The sequence below is a fragment of the Mercenaria mercenaria genome, chromosome 5, assembly GCF_021730395.1.
Source record: "Mercenaria mercenaria strain notata chromosome 5, MADL_Memer_1, whole genome shotgun sequence".
Classification (NCBI taxonomy): Eukaryota; Metazoa; Mollusca; class Bivalvia; order Venerida; family Veneridae; genus Mercenaria; species Mercenaria mercenaria.
This window is the reverse complement of record NC_069365.1, coordinates 57,031,594-57,052,109: the sequence shown is the minus strand read 5'-3', so window position 1 is coordinate 57,052,109 and position 20,516 is coordinate 57,031,594. Positions and strand designations below refer to the sequence as shown.

Genomic DNA, 20,516 nt, shown 5'->3' with positions numbered 1-20,516 from the left:
TCCAGAAAAGTAGCTATGTAACTTTAAGTGCCCGCTCCCCCTCCAAATTTTGCAAGGCACATATGTAAAGGAAATGTCAAAAACATAGGGCAATATCTCAGGAATATTAGGAACTGCTCCACGGCCTAGATTATTTGTATTCTTTATTTTTTCCAGGTAAAAAGTCTGACCGTGCATACATCATCTGACTACAGTCTACTAATATATAAAAGTCAAATCTTTTAGTTGTTAAGTTGTTATATTGATTAACTCCCAATGGACTAGATTTATCATCCTTTACAAAAGCAAGCTAGATATTTCTGCTTAACTATTCTAGCCTTTATCAACAATAAACATGCATGACATTACAAAATTTAAGTACTCATTTTATATAACGAAAGCCGATTTTACATAATATGCTGGTTTTATATAAAAAAAAAACAACACCAGTCATGATGAATCTAAGTCAAGTCCATCTTCCATAAAAAAAACTTTACACATAACATACTTATACTATAATGCAAAAATGGAAAAACTTATTAAATTCTATTTATAACTGTTACCTGTATTTATTTCTGACAGCATACTTATGATCTTTAATACTGACCAAATATAAAAGATTACCAGTAACCCTATAAAAGGAGAGAGAAAAGAGGTCAATGTGCGGGTGGCAAGATACAACTGCAATAAACCTCCGATGGACTAGATTTAACAATACTATCCCGCACAAATTTTTTTTTCTGACAAATCCTCGTCATACAGCTCAGCTTAATGACAGAAACGCGTCATACATCACCACTTAAACAGTAACTATGACGTCAATGAATATTATTGTTATGGGATAATATAGGCTAATCAAAAGTAAACAAACTGCGGCATTACATAGACTGGATGATAATTCAACTTTATCAAGTTATTAAGATGCTCTGGAAGACATTTTAAGGAAATTCAATCAGTGTTGCTTAGTTTTTTCCTTTGTCAATTTCAGGAAGATGCCCCTGTGGAGATAAACCTGCACTTTTCCTTTCCTTATGGGAGAAACATCACCAGTATTAAAATTTAAGACTTGATAGATAGGGTTGGATATCGTTAAGGACGAAGCGGTCCGATACCGATACCAACGAAACGATACGGTATTTTTAACGATACTGATACCGATACCATGCTTTGTAGTACATTACATAAGCAATGATTTGCTTAGTATTATATACACCTATGTAAGTAGATATACATGAAAATTTGCTGTGATAAATGAACATTTTAAGTTTGTTAATGGAATGTTGTATGTATTAGACAAAATAAACATATCTTACAGACTAGTTCTCCAAAATAAAAATCTAGAGCAGATACCTCGCTCACTATGCAAATTAAATCTATGAATACACTCACTGTAGTAATGCTTTTAAAGCTCAGTACTGTCTAGAACTGTTAAACTGAACACTTATTAGCTTTCAAATTACCCCTCTAACAAGTCAGACTCATTCTCACTCATGATAATCTTCGACTAGGTTGACTAGTAATGTTTTTAAAGTGAAACACCTTGCAACACATTTTTAATTGAACAATAACCTTCAAAACACTTGAAACAACCAACATTCCAACAATAACACTATTTCTAATGGTTCGCGAAAACCGATTACCGGTATTTGTTTACGTAGGTTACAGCTTAGTCTCGTAATTTTTTATTTACATCATTTTTTTTTCATTGGTTTTAAAAGAAAACTACAAAGAAAAATAGTGTCGTATATTTTGAAATTAAGTATTGGTTTACGTTGTTTAAAACGACGGGGAAAGAAGTATTTCAGGTAATATATTTAGCATACGAAACTATTCGCACGGTTGGCTCTCCATGTCAAGGGAGGTTACTCTGAGCGGTATCACAGTAACAATGTCGATCGCGTTATTACGCTATTTGCTTAAATTTCTGCTTTATTTTGCCGCAGATTTTGTAAGAATTTTGTTTTTACTTTTATGGAAATACCGAAATCGGTACCGGTTCTTTTACGAAACGGTATATACCGGTACTTTTCGAAGTGATTATTCGGTATTGTACCGATACCGGGAACCGGTATCCAACCCTATTGATAGAACATAATGAAGATGTCAAAAGACACATTTCTAATTCTTAGAGCCTAGATATTGCAACTTGGATGTGCTACATAATAATCCTGTATGGTTTAATGACTGTAAGTCTAGATATTTTTTTCGTGACACATATACAACACAAATTTATAGGCCCTTTAAGACATTTTGACAAAGTCAAGGGTCATAACTCTTGTCTGGCAAAATGAAATACTGTACAAAATCCCAGATGCAAAATTTCAACAACATTCCTATAATGTTTCATGACCCTAAATCAATACTTTTTTTAAATATATGCAACACAAACTTTAAGGAACTTTTAAGTATATTTTAGACTAAGTAAAGGGCCATAACAATGGTCTTGCCAACTTAAACCAAAATCAAGACCAGATGCATAACTTCACACGATAAATACAAATCCTATAAGGTTGGATGACTCTAGGTAAAATACTTTTGGAGATATGCCCAACATAAATTTGAATGGATAGACACTGTACAGAAATGGGCAAATCACACCCCTAAAAATGTTTATTGGGTACAAAATATCTAAATGCAAAAAGGGACATAATCTTATTACAATCACAACAAGAGTTATGGAACCCAGTTCATTCATAAGGTGTAACTACGGAGAAGGGAGATCAGGTCTCAGCTGAGCTAGTGAGTGCATATAAAGCTATTTCCAAAGCAGTGTCAGGCCATAATTAAAAAATTGTTTGTTTGCAGTGCTCCGACCCAGATTTTTAGGAGTGGGTAGGTAGGTAGGGATTTTTTTTTTTTTTTTTTTTTTGTAAAGTTTTGTCAAATTTCAGAGAGTAAGAATATACATGGCCGACACATTCTACCAGGAATTTCACAGAGCACAAACTTGCATGTAGACATTTATTAAACCAGATCTTTCATTTTATAATTAATCAAAATTGAAACTGAATGACAGTACTTTGCATATAGACCGAGAATGCAACGAACGATCTGGACACTCCAAACTCTCATTCCTTAAAACCTTTTACAGGACAGCTGTTCTGACCATGCAGATGCTGTCAGACCCTTAGTGTATGAAATAACGGCCTTTGTTGCATTTTGGTCTAAGTTTTGAGCAATCTGGATACAGGCCTAAGTTGTCCAACATGTTTTAGGCGAGATGGGGGTGGGGAAGGTAGGCAAAGAAGAATGTTTGCTGCCATCCCCCTGGAAATGTTAAAAATCTATTGATGAAATTGTGGCCTCTGTTACATCTCTTGACAGGAATGAAATAGTGGCCTCAGTAACAGTTTTTGACAGGAATGAAATAGTGGCTTCTGGTACCAGTACTTCTTTTGACAGTAATGAAAGGGCGGCCTATGCTACCTCTATGAATAAAATAGTGGCCTTTTTTGATGAAAGAAATGAAATGGTGCCCTCTGTTACATCTTTTGGTAGGAATGAAAATAATAGTGGCATCTGTTTAAATACATCTTTTGATAAGAATGAAATGATGGCCTGTGTTTCATCTTTGTTAGGAATGAAATGACGGCTGAACTGTTATATTTTTGTCTAAATTTTGCATGCCCTGATATTATTTATCTGGACACAGGAAATGTTGTTGCATATGAAATCCACATTACAGTCCAAAATTTGGCGGTAGGTATAGAAGAACGAATTCCAGAATATTTTTTAAATACAAGTTTGAAATGGTGGGTTCTGATACATGTTCAACTTTGTTAGATAAAGGTAACTTCTCGGGCAACTTGGGGCAGGGGAGCAGCATATAGGCCTCCCAACCCCTCCACCCCCAACCCTTTGAATACAGGTCTGTGTAGAAGAGGGTGATTGTGACCAGCTGTGGAGCTTCTCATGCTTAATTTTCAGTCTCCATTTTAGTGAAAATTAAGGCTTCAAAATTGAAAGGCTTCACTTTTAAACACAACCTGAAGTATGTCAAATTATGATTTAGTTCCTTTAAGTAAGGAACAAGAAACGAAGTTCACAGCACTTAAATTGCAAATCCATAAACCGTCTCAGTCCTTTTAAATCAAAGTGTATTAGGTAATACACAAATTGTACTTGTAGAATTAGGTCAAATTACAACATTTAGCTGTCAAACTGCTTCCTTTCATCTTACATCAAAGGCCAAATGCCGATTCGCATCTTTTCTTTGAACTTAGCCACAAGTTAGTGCCACTGCATTTCAAGATTGTTTATGCAATTTTGTCACCAAATGTGTCGATAAAACTGGGGAAAAAAGTGAAATCATGTTTGAAAAATTAGGATTTACAAAAAAAATGAGGTATGTGGCTTTATTACGTGTTCGAACAAGGTCTCAATTAATACATAAAAATGTGAATAGTTATCATTCAAGTTGCGGATTATTCTAGTGCATGATAAAAAATTCAGATGTCTGTTTAATTTATAGACTTTTAAATGTTGAAACTAATCAACAGAAAATCAGAATAAATTTTTAGACCGTGGTCATGTTGACTGACTTATTGGTCAGGTCCGTGGCGTTGTGTCAGACGACATTGTTTATTAAAAGAATGAGTTGGGATTTACGGCGAACCTACACAAACAGGTCATATACCGCCGAAACTTTTGTTTATTGGAAAATTGTTTATCAAATATACATAGGTCACCGTAAAATCATGTAAGAAAGACTAAGTAAAGATGTCTGAGCGACTTGCTCACTCGGATCGGAACTTGTGACTTCCGAAACACGTGCGAAGACGGCAATATGTAGTCGCGTACACTAAACGCTGAATGATCTGCTGTATATTTAAATACGAAAAGGAAAACGTCTGCTGAAAATGCATTTTGCATCAGAAAGGATCAAAACATATATAAAAAAAAATTGCCCCCCTGAACTGCCTAAAAATTTTTTTGGGTCGGGACGATTTTGATGGGTCGGTCGGAGCACTGCAAACAAACAAAATTTTAATTATGGCCTCAGTGAACTTAAAATTGTAATGTAATATACATACCTTCAGCATTTCTTCAACGTTCTGGAAACAAAAACAACAGAACAGTTAGATTATAATACTAGCAGTTACTTCATTATAGATTACCATGTCACAAATTGCTGACATAAACAATATATAGGTAATAAAGCCAGTATGAAATAAAAAAACAACATGAATGTTTTAGGCTGCAACATCTGCTTAGATATGTTTTATTCTGCTGATATCACTGATGTTTAAAATCAAAGTCATTATCTCAATGCATGTATACATTATACGTGCATCAGGTAAAAAAATTAGCAACAACAGTACGCATGTCAATCACATCATCAATAAATCGTCAAGGAATGGGTTCTGGACACAAGTGTTAGTGATTTTTGTTATCACTAACAAAGTAAAAAGTGACCCTCAAGTAAGCTAGCTCTCGAATTATAAAACCACTTATCTATCTACTTTTTAAGTTTAACGCTTAGCCTTATGTTTTGAGAAAGAAAAATCAAACAACATCAAATCATAGAAAGAAAGAGTTGTTTCACGTGAAAATTGAGCAGCATGTGAAACATGTATATTACTCTACGAAACAAGTGTCAGTATACTGATATAAACATTGAATTCCGGAAAAAGACTGCCTAAAGGGGCCCCACTTCCTGACAGTTAAACGCCTTTAAAAACTCACCATTTTCAAAGAACTGCTACATATGTTAGTTTTGATGCATTTGCAATAGCGTACGAGTGTTAAATTTTCACATAACTAGGTGGAACACAGTTTTCAGCAATTGTTTATTTTTATTTCTTTACAAATGACATTCATTTTCAAAGGGGGTCAACTTTTTCAGAATATTTTAAGTATCCGTCGTACGGGACAGTACTGCAGAACGTGTAATGGTCAGGTAAAATACTGGTAAGGATGTTGTTCATTTATCAAATAATTCTGTGTTTTGATGATATACTCCTAAACCTTAATGTCACACCTAATTATAGGATATAATTATGGCAACTTTCTGAGCAGTGCGTCTGTCACAGGCAGCCACCTGTGTTTAACCATGGACCTTCTGTAAGCCAGCCGGACTGCTCTTCCTCACAAGATAATAAATTCTATGTATCAAGCAAGGTTTCAAACCTACAGTAGTGAAGAGCAAGGGACTCAAAGCCAGCAACCTTTAACCACTCTTGCCATCAGAGGCCAGTGCACACCCAAGTTATTTCATTGTACGGAACCCTAACATTTTATCACTACTTCAGAAATTAGTTCAGATAACAGCAATGTTTACACAGGCAACAGAGGAGGTAATTCTCTACTAAATCACGACAGAGTTATGGTTACTGATCCACAATTCATATTCATTACATTCAATAATATACAACACAACAACTTTCTAAGATATAATGTTGGGAATCCTTGGAATTTTTGAAAAACACACCTAACCACAAAAAAAAAGGGAACAGATTTATGCAATTATTTTCCTAAGGTTCATTTTTGTGAAGAATGAACACAGACTGATAATGAAATATGTCTGTGTAAACAAAATACAATATGATAACTTTTGCTCTATTACTTACAATACTGGAGGCCTTTAATGAAATGAACAGAAAATCTAACTCACTCTAAAAAGTCACTCATAAATTATAATCACACTATGTGTGAACATTTATAAACATTCTATTTTCAAGCTACTACTTCCTCAAACAATGGGGCTTAAATTTACGACTTATTTTCTTTGTTGATTTAGATGACATTTTTTATCACCGGATATATTTTCTTACGCAAGTTCATGCATGATATGTTCTCGTGGGGTAAGACAGTCTCACGATGTGTCATTGCGGGTTCATGACTGATAACAAGACCAGACTTGGCAATTTGAGATCCTTTTAAACAGATTGTCAAACTCTTATTGACTATATTTTTTTTAACATACTAGATCTTTACTAGAAACAATAACCAAGATCATGTACAGATAATAATCATGTCAGTTCAGGTAATTGTAAACAATATTATCAAAATTCATGTTATTGATTGGTTTTCTCTTGGTTTCATTTACATTTATACAGAACAGTGATAAACTCTAAAAAATTGTATCCAAATTACTATCGGATACTGGTCAATTCGGATGTCAGGAAATAGTTTTTGCTCGTTATTGGCAAACTAAGCTAATCAGAATAATTCCTCATATAATATCTAACTTATCCATTAAAAACCTGCATTGAATAAGCAGTTTTTAGGAATTTTGGAAATAGATATGACTGCGGTGTATAGATCGTGATACCCGACATTCTATTTAATTTTGCTTTCAAATTCATCAAATTGTGAGTTCTTTGTGGAATCAGGTATGATCTAAGCAATGTCTAATTTATGGTTTGCATGAAAAAAAATTTGCGGGCACTTTTATTCATGCTCGTAAATAGCTGCTTATCTGTAATTTAAAAATGGCGACTTGTGACTGTACAAGGATCATGTTTATCAATTGATTAAACATTCAATTGATTCTTGTAGTTATGTGCATGCCGTGACTAATTTGCTGATAAAAAATACGAGCATGTTCTAGCGACAGGCGGATTAGCAGAATTCAAGGCGGAGCTGACTGCGAGGTTATTTTGAATACCTTCAAAACGTGAATGTTTTCTGAAAAATGAATGATAAGTGCAATGTGATCTATCAGAAAATGCTCAGGTCCGAAGAACACACACAAGTATTTGCTGGTCTTGAGGGTTTTGAAAACTCCGGTCGACGGGGTTCCGGGCAAATAACCATGGTATTTTGTAGTTATGTTATTGCTAATACTGAAGTTTGGACCAAAACAATGAAGCAGTCTAATTAACTGGACAGGAGACTTATATTTTCGTACTAACCAAATTATGAAATATCTAGCTAACTCTTATCTCTAAATCAATTAACCTTCCATTAAGTATAATCTGCTTGAAGTTTCACAGATAGAGTTATGTCTAGCTTAGAGAAGGTTGTGGGTTCAGTCCCGGGGTCATGACCAACTTTCTATGTTAACTGTTTACCAATCTTCCTATACAGTTGTGTGAATCTTGTGGATACTTGAGATTGTCTATCTAAACTATGTATAGGGAATAACGGATCCATTTGTTTTGCAGATTATGCTCTCTATATGTAGTTTGCCAGAAAATCAGATTCTTGTAATTATTTAAGTGTATGTTTTGCGACCAAACTGATCAAAGCTATCTGTTATGTCTATTCAAACACTGTAATACATACTAGTTCTGCGACAAAACAGATAATCATTGCTCTTCAGTTATGTCTTTACATACTATTATGCGAAAAACAGATTCTGTGGATCTTAGTTATGTTTAATCTTAACTGTTGTTTTGAAACACAAACAGATATATGTGGCTTATTGTGGATCATATTCTTACAAAACTATGTTTTGCAAAAAAAACAGTTTTATGTGAATCTTGAGTTATGTTTACTATAAACTGTATGTTTTGCTAAATAATCTTGGGATCTGAGTTTTCTATGCTAAATGAATGTTGCGCACAAACATGTAATCAGCTTTTTTCAATAATAATTGTCTATTTGTAGATAAAATCATGCTAGGCATATTTTATTCAAGATATAATTGTATTTAGTCCCAACATTTCCTTTTTACAGATGGTTTCAATCTGAATTATTATTGACTGTGGAGCTCTGGTGGCAGTAGCTGTTCAAGGTAAACAGTATTTTTTGTGGTTTAAATGTAGCCTTTTGGGAAAATTATTTTGTGCACCTTGTCAGTCTTTGAAGTTATTTATTTAAACAGATACAGACGAAAACTTTCCAAGTTTTAATGCTATGATCCTGGCCATTTAATGAATAATATTATGTACAGGTACCTTAGCTGGAAATGTTGCCATTTACAACACATCTTTCAGCAATCTATTCTGGTGTTCAATAAAACTTACACATCAGTCAAAAAATTATTTTATTTTATTTTATTTTATTTTGTTGGGTTTATAGTCTTACACAATTTAGGTGATATGGTGATTATGCTAGCTTTTGATGGTGAAGGATGACCACAGGTGCCCCTCTGTGCATTTTTTCAATCATGTGAGGGCTTGTACTCCCTAAACCCACATCAGTGAAGGGCAAGTGATTCGAAGCCAGCAACCTTAACCACTCAGCCAAGCTCCCCACAGTCCAGAATAAAGATTTTTGCAAAAGTATATTTTCTTACATGTATTTATAAGTTTAATTGTAGGTGCTTATACAAGTTGTCTGGCAGTTGGACTTGTGAAACATTACTGTCAGCAATGTAGGATAAACAGAAACCTTGAGCACCAACAGCTCTGACCGACATTGTCTGTAAAAAATTATGCATCACAAACTATTTAACATCTTCTGGAACCATACTATAAGCTCTTAACATTCAGATACAATGACCTGTTTTCATCTTGACACGAAGGAAACTGTAAAACTGAAAGTGAACAATGTTTGGATTCAAGCTGGAGTTTCTTACAATACTTAGTTAATTTGGTTACTTTTAAATTTCTATCTACTTTTTTCAGCGTACTTGGAACAATAATGGCAGGCAAGGCTTATTTCATCATGAAAATTTGATCACAGTTCTTGGACTATTTTATATACAACGGTCAGCCAATAAGAATGCTCAGGGCTAATGATGTTTGTTTGTGTTTGTATTTTGTGCATTCTACTTTTACTCTGATTGACAGAAGAAAATGTAGAGTACCACCAGCTGCTTCTGATTGACATGAAAATTGATTACTTCAATGATTTTACAGCTCTGTTGATGTTTTTGCATTGCCGATGTTAACCAAATTTGTGAATTAACATATTTTACATTACTCTATTTATTGGGACAGCATGCTTGTGTCATACCCTTTAGTGCCAAATAATATTTGACCGATGTTGAATTTCAAGACAGATTAAATACTTTATACATGACCTTTATTGCAAGATGAACAATGTTTCACTCATCTCACTATTATATTTGCAGTTTGCACAACTTGGTATTGCTCATCTTTGTGTCTCTGCATACATTGTATATCCATGTCAGATTGGAAACAACTATCTTGACTGGCCATATACAAGTTCTGATTGTACTGTTGGTACAGATTTATACAGACACAGACATGAATTATCAGAATAGTATAGATAAGTCTAGTTCCTTACACATAAAATTAATAAAGTAGCCTCCCATGAACTAAATTCAAACTGACATATTTTTTGTTATCAAGTCCATCGTCCATTGACCCCCAAAGATACTGCTTCCATAATTTTGTCACGTTTTGTCTGTCTGTCACGTGTGTCAGGTGTTCTGTCAAGTTTTAAATGTCATAGTGACACAAGTCAAAATGATCACAATTCAAGGATATCTATCTAAAGAACAATAAAACCACAACACATGTCCAAACAAGGAAGTAATTTAAAACAGACTAGTTATGAAAATAATCATGAATTTATCAACCTAAGCGCTATTTTTGACTGCCTTTGAGAACTTCAGGAAGTACAAACTTGTCACAATTAAGGCCACACTGATGTCAGATTTTACCAGCTGGTTTTTCTGTAGATTTTCCCAAAACAGTTCAATAGGTAGTACAAAGCACTTCTTGGGGTTATTATTAAATTCCATGCTATTCTCAATATGTGTGCATACAAGAAAATGAATTCAAATTACTTAAAATGTCCCATTTCTAACATCAAGTTTTCTCTGTTGTTTTTTTTTTTTTACTTAGACAGGTCTACAAGTACAAAGAGCCTTAATATTTTTTAACACAAGTACGTACATGTACAATCAAAGTTTTTTTTAGTAGGGCAGGGCCAATTAGGAGGGAAATTTGCTACACAGCAATAATCATAAAGACTATAAAGTGGGGGGGGGGGGGGGGGGGGGGGGGGTGGGAAACAGGAATTATGTCGTAATGAAAATAATTTTTCTCATAAATATGTTAAACTCCAGGAGAGAAGAACTAAAAGCTTATACTCTTCTGTTACAATAGTATTGTTTAAATTCAAATACCAGTAGGTATTTTGGTGAGAAAATATAATTTGTAAAAAAAATAATTGATTCTTGCCAAAAATGTCGATGAAGAGTAGGGTTGAATTTCAGCCAATAAATGTGGCCAAAAAATCACTGATTTAACTTGGTTAATTTGTTAACACTGACACAATTTTGTCGATGGAAAATTCTATCTATTTTGCATGTTTCAAACTGCAATGGTGTTAGGAGCAAGTGATATTAAATTAGCATCCTTAACCACTAGGCCAAATCGACCCCCTGATTAGCACTGTACTGATCAATCTTGGATAATTTAAGGTTTAGCAGTATATCACAAAACAACAGATTTTTTTAGTAAATGAACAAACAACTTATCTGTCCAATACATGTTTTACTGTTCTGTCCCACAGAGTTGGATACTTAAAATATTCTTAATGAGTTGTCCCCCTTTAAATAAGAATGTCATTTGTAAAGAAATAAATGTAAACAATTGTCAAAAAGATGTTTTACCTAGTTATGTAAAGTTTAAACACTCGCACGATCTTGCAAATGCATCAAAACGAAGACATGTAACAGCTTTTAACAAATGGTTGAGTTTTTAAAGCCGCTGAACTGTCCAGAAGTGTGGCCCCTTCATGCAGTCCCTTTCCGGAATTCAATACATATATCAGTAAATTGACAATGGTTTTGTAGAATAATATAAATGTTTTATAAGCTGTTAAATTTTCATGTAAAAAATGCTTTCTTTCTATGATTTGATGATGTTCGAACTTTTTTCTCCGAAGCATGGACCTATACCTTAATACAAAAATTTTATGGTTTTACTTACCAACTGGTACAAAAGTAAATTATAATATATCTAAAGGCTAACAAAAAGTTCTCTAACAACACTGAAAGTGGTGTCAGTAACATCTAGGTTTTAACTTGAACTGAACATTTATAACCACAAAAAGTTATAACACTTTGAATAAATGTGTTCATTTTTGTATTATACCTGAGAAAACCAGAATAAGGAAGTATATACTATAACTTCAGGCAGTTAAAGCCCGTCAATTCTGGGTTTTGTGGCAAACCAAAATTTCAGCAAGTTCTTCGAATTTATGAAATATTAGTTATTAATCATGGGACACTTGTTATTACAACACGGAATTAGTTTAGAATGGATGCAATGTTGCTAAAGCTGCAATTCATAAAAAATACCTTAATGACTTGTGGTAATGCAAACTTGAAAGAACACTTCCAACGAAATAATAGTCACTATCTCTAGTATTTTTTTAAATGTAAACGAAGGATGTCCTAATTATTTAACAACTTCAATCTCTGTTACATCCAACTGAAACATGCATTCTGACATGTCCGATATGGTTTTCTTGATGTTGTACAAAGTATATGGTACTCCTTTTTATGAACAATTTTAAGAATGTAGAACGATACTTGTGCAAGAAGGATAATGCACTGCAATTTTTAAGTGGAGACCACTTGTAGATGTAGTGGGGTTCAATTCTATGGCACATCTTAATTTCCATATTTTCTACTTCTTGTCATAATAATGATTGTTGGGTGAAAATGTATGCAATTTTTGTGAAAAATCAACTGAAGCTCCTTTTACAATACCTTATCAGAGCAAAAACAGCTGCTAACATCCAAATACACATATCTAAACCTGCACCTTGATATAAAATGGAAGTGGAAAACAAACACCCATTAGCATTTTGGTCCTGATAAGGGCAGAAGGTCCTCATAATGGACATAAACTTCCTGTCAGTCTGACCAAGTTTGAGTTAGCAGATGAAACGAAGACCGTTTCAAATGTTTCCAAATACAAAATCTTCAAAATAAAAATAAATACTTACTTCTGGGATATGTAACTTCGGTCTGTTTTTCAACTTTGCACCATTCACAACATCCCCATTTCTATTTTCTTCTTTCTCTTTCAGTACAGTTCTAGAATCAGATGGCTGTTTCCCATCTTTATTCTCAGAATTTTTGGCCACTACTTTACTGGTACTAGATTTTTGGTTACTTGTACCTGATTGGTGTATTTCTGGTTTAGATTGACCAATCAACTCATTGTTGATAGACTGCAGTACTGGTTCTCTATTTCTGATTGGTGGATGTTTAACAGACTGTGACACTAAATCTTTCTTTGCAGACTGGCTCAGATTCTGATGCCGGTCTGATTTAGACTGGTCTGAAGTCACTAGCTTGTGGTCATTTGCAATGGAAGATTCTGGTTTTTGATCAGGTTTTCGCAAACTGTTGGCGTTCTGTAGACTAGATCTGTCACTACTTGAAGTTCTATTGGAACTGCTTTCAGTTTTTGAACCATAACTACTTGAAACATTTTTGGCTTTCCCATCAGCACTTGATAAGGTATGGACTGGTTTATTATATTTAACATCACTTTTAGAATTAGTAGCACTATTATGACCATGAGCACTAGGTTTGTTTGGTCTTGAACTGCTTGACTGGTAGTTCGAATTTGTACTGGCCGAACTCGATTTGAAAAATTGTCTATCTACACTTTTTCCTGGACGTGGTGTAGCTGGTTGTCTTTCTACACCAACGACATCAGTATATCTGCATTGTTTCATTATATTTGAGAAATCCTCAAACCGCCCTAGAACACCCATAATCCGGCCTGTGTCAGCATCCTCACTCGCAACCTGAAGTATAAAACATATCAAATCTATTTTGCATTTCAATTTTGTTTGATTTGAAATCAAGAACTTTTCAACATCGGGACAGAGGATCTATGACAACTCCCCCATCCAAATTAGATGTTTTGTTTTGTTTGGGTGTAACGCCGTTTTTTCAATGGTATTTCAGTTATGTAACACCGGGCAATTAACCTAACCAGTGTTCCTGGATTCTGTACCAGTACAAACCTGTTCTCCGCAAGTAACTGCCAACTTCCCCACATGAATCATAGGTGGAGGACGAATGTTTTTCAGACACAATGTCTTCTATCAAATCGTCACGGAAAACACTCGCCCGGGGATCTCATGACCCCGCGATCCGTAGATCTGCACTCTCCCTACTGACCTAAGCAGGTGGGTTATCGAAATTAGAGGTAGAGCAGGTGGGTTATCCAAATTAGAGGTAGATGAAGAATAAGTTGTATTACTGTTTTCTGTATAATCTTGAAATGGAATAATAGCTTGCTCATGGGTCAACTTGTGACATCGGCATTGGAAGTCTTATAGTTAACTAGGTGCGTAATTTTTTTTTTAAACTATCGACACTTAAAAGCCTTTTCTGGCACTTGGTTATGACAACTGTTATTGGAATATCTGGTATTTAACAATCATTCTATAATGTGAAAAAAATGAGGTACAAAAACTGATAAACTGATTTATACAGACACTCTAATGGTTTATCTTGATCCTTGAAGCTCTCCCAGCTTATATCTATATGATAAAAGGATTTCCTTTACAATTCCAGGTTATTATGACTATATTACATATTAACCTTTAGCCTGCTAAATTTCTAAAATGGACTGGTCTATCACTCAATTTGGGCAATACCATTTATTATTCGGAGGGGTGTCCAGTTCTACTGACTGAACAGCAAACACAGCTGACCAAGATCAGCCTGCACGGATGTGCAGGCTGATCTTGGTCTACACTGGTTGCAAAGGCAAAATCGCTAGCCGCAAGCAGGCTAAAGATTAAATTCTCTCCTGCTATAATCTGCTTTAAACTGTGAAATCAGAAATGATTTCTGTCAGAGAACTGCTAACCCAAATGGGAAAAACGTGACTCTGTAATGGAAATTCAGTTTCTGATAGCAAATAAAATACACATTTCTATTACAGTCTCAAAAATGATGAAACAACAAAAATACAGCAAGAAAATACCATCGATATGAAAAGAAGTACAAGTACCAGTACACCATAAGTGATGGCTATATTTGTTCTATCTTCCCTTTTTAGACCTTTATCAAATTGGCAGTCTATCAATAGGGACTTGTTGAAAATTTATCTTCCCTGTGATTAAAAGATACTATTTATGACATTGAGGTAAACTGGTGAGCTTAATATAGCCTGACCAGGCAATATTTGGTGATCTCCTCTATAACTAATACAATTACTCTAGCAAGAGGTAATGACCATTTTTAGGTTACTGCTCTCTCAATGAAATTTGCAAATCTAAACTTATTATTTTGAAAATGATACATTAATTCACAGCATATGGTGCATGTAAAAACCCAGACTTATATTATTATGCCTACAAATGAATTATAGTTCACCAAAATTTTAACCAGCAACAGTTGAGAATAGGTTTGAAAATCTGATGTACCATGGTTTTCATAATTAATGCTGTCCCACTTGTAAATGGCCCTCACTGCATTTTCAACACAAATCTCAACACAAATCTTTTCTAAAGTTATGTTAGATCTCACATAAGTGAATACCAGCACTTTCAGTTAAAAAGTAGCTGGATTTATAATCTGTATTTACTAAAACAAAACAATTTTAGGGTGTTAATAAACATTCCTTTTGCCCCCAGGGGCATTCATTATGGAAAATATGGTATTATTAAATTCATTCCCAGTTTTAGCAGCAAGTAGCATGTTATTATGCATGTTCTCTATTGGGTCCTTTTTTGTGGGGGTGGGGAAGAGCTGCATAATGTATTATTTCTCTTACTGACATGTTATGTCGATATTGCTAATAAAGTTTGTTGTTGTTGTTGTTGTACTGACATAAAATATATAGCACTATGGAACACCTGCACTTTCCTGTGAAAAAAAAACATTGACAAATTGTATGCCCTTTAAAAAGAAAATGTTCAAAAAATTAATATAAGGAGAAAAAAGAGAAAAAGGAAATCACTGCAGCTATCCAGAACAATTCAGGACTTAGAATCTGATGTTGAAGCAGATATTTCTGTTCTGACATTAAGAGTAACAATTAATGACAACATGTTGCAGATTAATCAATGCTAGCAGTAGAATGCTAGCACCTGCCACTTTTATTATATGATCTACTGTACCATGTATTCCACAATATCAACATATTTGTTTCATGCTATGCTGAGTCAGCCAGTCTCAATACTTTCTAATTAAATGTGTGCCCCAAGGGTTCCATCACTGACACAAATCTGCTAATTACACAAAATCAACTACAAGGACAGAAAGTATCTTTTAGGATTACTGAAACAGAAAATTTCATTATTAGAGTTAGCGGTTGACTTAATCAGTCAAGTATTGCTGCAAGCATCTTGATATATGATCATTTTGACCTACTTCCTATATAATACAGAAGCCATTATACTTTTCTATGAATTTGCAAATGACTACTTTATAAGCTTATATAGGTAACTGAAAAAATATGGCTATGCCATACCTACTTTTTGCCAGTTAGGCCGCACCAAAAAGTTGTTCATCAGATCTCTGCTTGCATTTTTTTCACAAAATTTTTTAACACAACAAAAATTTATTCTTTGTTTCTTGCTTGCACTTGCACCATTGAAAAAAAAATCTGGTTTAAATTTGAAATTGCACAACTTTTTGCAGCCATAACAAGTGTACAAATGATTATAACTCCAGTCCATAATCATGTAATGGTTCTAAATGTGGACTTAATCAAAATACAAGGGACACTACTTACACTGATAATCTATAATGTATCATGATACTTATATTTAGTGGCATAAAGTTATTTCCCCTTACGAAGTTACACCATTTTCTTGAAAGGTGTACATAGTTAACTTGTTACAAAAATCATTTATATTATTGAAACACGGAGAGAAAAACTTTACTAATTAATTTAATAACCTCAGTCTACATTATTTTGGTAGGGGTAAATGATTTGACGCGCTTGTCATTTTTCTGTTTGCTTGTTTTTCATGTTCAAAGTCACACTGGCCATAGCTTTATCAGATCAAGTGGTTCCAACGTTGTTTGAGCGGTGAATTTTACGCCGATCAGATGGAGAAATATGGCCGATACTACAAATTTCCGGAATTGTAAGTATGAGTTAAAGGAATTTCTACCCGTTAGATAACGAATCAAATGAAAACGATGGGTGCACCTGGAGCGCAAATGTGTCTATATTTTAGCACATGTGTCTATTTAGCTGAGATTTGTGCCGTTTATTTAAACACTTCTGTACAGTCCGGCGGGGGAAGGAGATTTTGACAGTTTTTGACAATATCGCCTCAAATTTAGTGTTTTTCGGGAGCAAGTAACTGTTAAAAACACTTTTTATGTAAAGGGCTACCTCTTAAAACAAAGCGTGTGTATTTTCATAGAATTATTCAAGGTTGTTTCTGAACAATCCGCCGAAAACCTAATACAACGCCGTTTCGAGTGGGTCGCTATGCAACGCAATCAAGTGGATACCGTTCTGTGTCTTACTTGCGAAGTCTTATTCGTCTTAAAAACAGTCATTATTTTCAAAGCCTAACAATGAATAAATTAATTTGGAGAGTTTTATATCATCATAATGATCCGCCATTTCTAATATATTGTACTTTTACATTTTTATGCTCACTTTTCACATATTTTTGCGGACATTGTCAAAAAACATCAACACATTTATAAACATAAAGCAAGGATGAACATCGAACAATATCATTAAGTAAATAATAGTATTAGTTCGTTAAAACAAGAACCAGTTCACAGATATTTTTCTCCTCCACGAATGGCACTGAACAGCATACCGAAATCGGGTTGACTCTTTAAATCTGTATAGTTACAGTTGGTCACTTTTAATCCCTTAAAACCAATACATTGTGATTTCATTACTGATTTGTTGTGCATTTAAGCTGTTCATACAAAATAAATAAAGTTTGGTCCATGATAAAAGTATTGATCAGTTGTTTGTATATATTTTCATTCATATTCCTGGTGAAACGTTCATTTATTTTCAGAGAGATAAATCACAGAGACCGTTAAAATTGGCCAGGGAAAAGGCAAGGTTTTATTTGTCCTCCATAAAACAGAAACGATGTAATAAAACTCTATGGCCGCCGTTTAAAAATGAAAATACAATGAAATACAGACACCAATGAAAAAAAAGTTTTGTTGGAGGCAGTTAAATAGTACAACTGTAACACGTCTCTCTTAGTATTGCTAGTCCGTTTATTTTCTTTCATTGGTGTCTGTATTTCATTTGTACATTATACATTGATACCACGCCCATTAAAATCCGTTCACTTTAGCTGTGTCTATCCCTCGCTAACATTGCCTACTCGTGTATACTAATACAAAAATGGTTGGAAGAAGGTCAGCGTACGCCGTTGAAATACGGTCCTATATTAAGAATCGTTGTACTTTTGGCATAGGATGTAAAGACATTTTTGATGATATATTTTCTGTTTATGGGCATAATGAAATATCTTTTTCGACAGTTATCCGTTGGTTTAAGAAATTCAAATGTAGGTTAGTTTCAACAGAAGACGAACCACATGGCCGTCAGCCGTAAACAGCAACGTTTGCCAAGATGGTTGCTAGAGTGAAAGAAATAATTGCTACTGATGCAAGATACACCGCTAGGCAAAAGCTAGTATGATTGGCATCTCATAAGAGCAGCTCGTACAAATCTGAAACGTAATTTGAAAATGAGGAAGATTCCCCATCTGTTGACAGATGAGCAGAAAAAGGCACGCGTGCAATGCGCAAATTGTTGCTTAAATAGTTCCAAATTACAATGCACGATCTTTCGCAAATGTCGTCACTGGTGACGAGACATGAGTTCACTTTTTCGAGCCCAAACGAAAGATTCAGAACAAAAAATATGGGCAACAAAGTCTGGCAAAAGACCATACATTGCAAAGCGGACCATGAGTGTCAAAAATGTAATGGATGCCATATTCTTCACAACTCTGGGTCCTGCCATTCAGGTTGCTGTTCCTAAAGGCAAATCCGTAAATTCTAAGTTTAACAAGACTAAAGTTTTTCGAAAACTGAAGAAATATTTCAAAACTCGAAGACCCGCAACTGGTTTGGCCAATGTCAGATTACTACATGAAAATGCGTCATCGCACAAGGCGTCTATTGTACAAGACTTTCTGAAGCAGGAAAAGGTTGTTGTGCTCCCTTCATCACCCTCCTTATTCGCCTGACCTTGCCCCGTGTGTTTTTTTTTTTTGTTCCTAAGGCTCAAGAATACCTTTCTGGTCGAAACTTAGTGCAGCGCAAACACCTCGGTTCTGCAATATTCCAGTGTCTTCATAGTATACCTAGAAAATACTACGAGAAAGGCTTCAAGGATTGGATTAGAAGACTGAAATTTTGCAAATCTGTTGGAGGTGAATACTTCGAGGGGACCAAATAAAATTTTCATTGAAATCTATCAAGGATACATTTTTATGTGCTCAGATGCATTCATATTTGAACAATCCTCATAAAGAGTCAACCCGCTTTTGGCATGCTGTTCAGTATACCATTCGTGGAGGAGATAAATGTCCTTGAACTGGTTCTTGTTTTTACAAACTATTACTATCATTTACTTAATGATATTATTCGATGTTCACCCTTGCTTTATGTTTTTGTGTTGATGTTTTTGACAATGTCCGCAAAAATATGTTAAATGTTAAGCGAGCATAAAAATGTATTATATATATTTAGTACAAGATATTAGAAATGGCGGGATCATTATAATGATATAAAATTCACTAAATTTATTCATTGTTAGGCTTTAATGACTGTTTTTAAGACGGATAAGACTTCGCAAGTAAGACACAGAACGGTATCCACTTGATTGCGTTGCATAGCGACCCACTCGAAACGGCGTTGCATTAGGTTTTCGGCCAATTGTTCAGAAACAACCCTGAAAAATTCTATGAAAATACACACGCTTTGTTTTAAGAGGTAGCCCTTTATATAAAAAGTGTTTTAACAGTTAATTGCTCCCAATAAACACTATATTTGAGGCGATATTGTCAAAACCTGTCAAAAATCTCCTTCCCCCGCCGGACTGTACAGAAGTGTTTAAATAAACGGCACAAATCTCAACTAAATAGACACGTGTGCTAAATTATAGACACATTTGCGCTCCAGGTGCACCCATCGGTTTCATTTGATTCGTTATTTAACGGGTAGAAATTCCTTTAAATCATACTTACAATTCCGGAAATTTGTAGTATCGGCCATATTTCTCCATCTGATCGGCGTAAAATTCACCGCTCAAACAACGTTGGAACCACTTGATCTGATAAAGCTATGGCCAGTGTGAAAGTATCATCATGAATACTGAAAGTGGGTGGGGTAAGGAATTTACCATATATATGCACTGGACAGTTTGGATCTTCAAATAATAAAAATACAATGTCTATCTTCATTTCAACTCTCAGTTGGCACTTTGTTTCAACAAATTAATCCTTGAAGAAAGTATATATAAAAGCTAGATTTTTTTTTCATATGGTTTCACAGTGAGTAAATATTCAAGTTGCATATCAATGTCAGCATTATGATAATGAGACATTATGGTATAATGTGATGCAATGTTATGTAACAACATTTTCAAGCATATACATTACATTATTTAATTACAGTATAAATGATATTCTCTGTTGTGCGCCTGTGCATATCAAAAAGTACTCAATCCAGAAAGTACCAGTGT

General features: G+C 34.5%; 1 protein-coding gene across 2 annotated transcripts in view; it reads right to left on the bottom strand.

The window, feature by feature from the left end:
- The window catches only part of LOC123557315 (AF4/FMR2 family member 4-like), a 132,608-nt gene that overhangs the window by 93,535 nt on the left and 18,557 nt on the right, over positions 1 to 20,516 (bottom strand). For both annotated transcript variants that reach the window (XM_045348726.2, XM_045348727.2), the window contains exons 3-4: positions 12,799 to 13,611; positions 5,013 to 5,033 (exon numbers count right to left, since the gene is read on the bottom strand). In XM_045348726.2, coding sequence (XP_045204661.2) covers positions 5,013 to 5,033; positions 12,799 to 13,611 — 834 coding nt within the window. The remainder of the gene's footprint in view (positions 1 to 5,012; positions 5,034 to 12,798; positions 13,612 to 20,516) is intronic.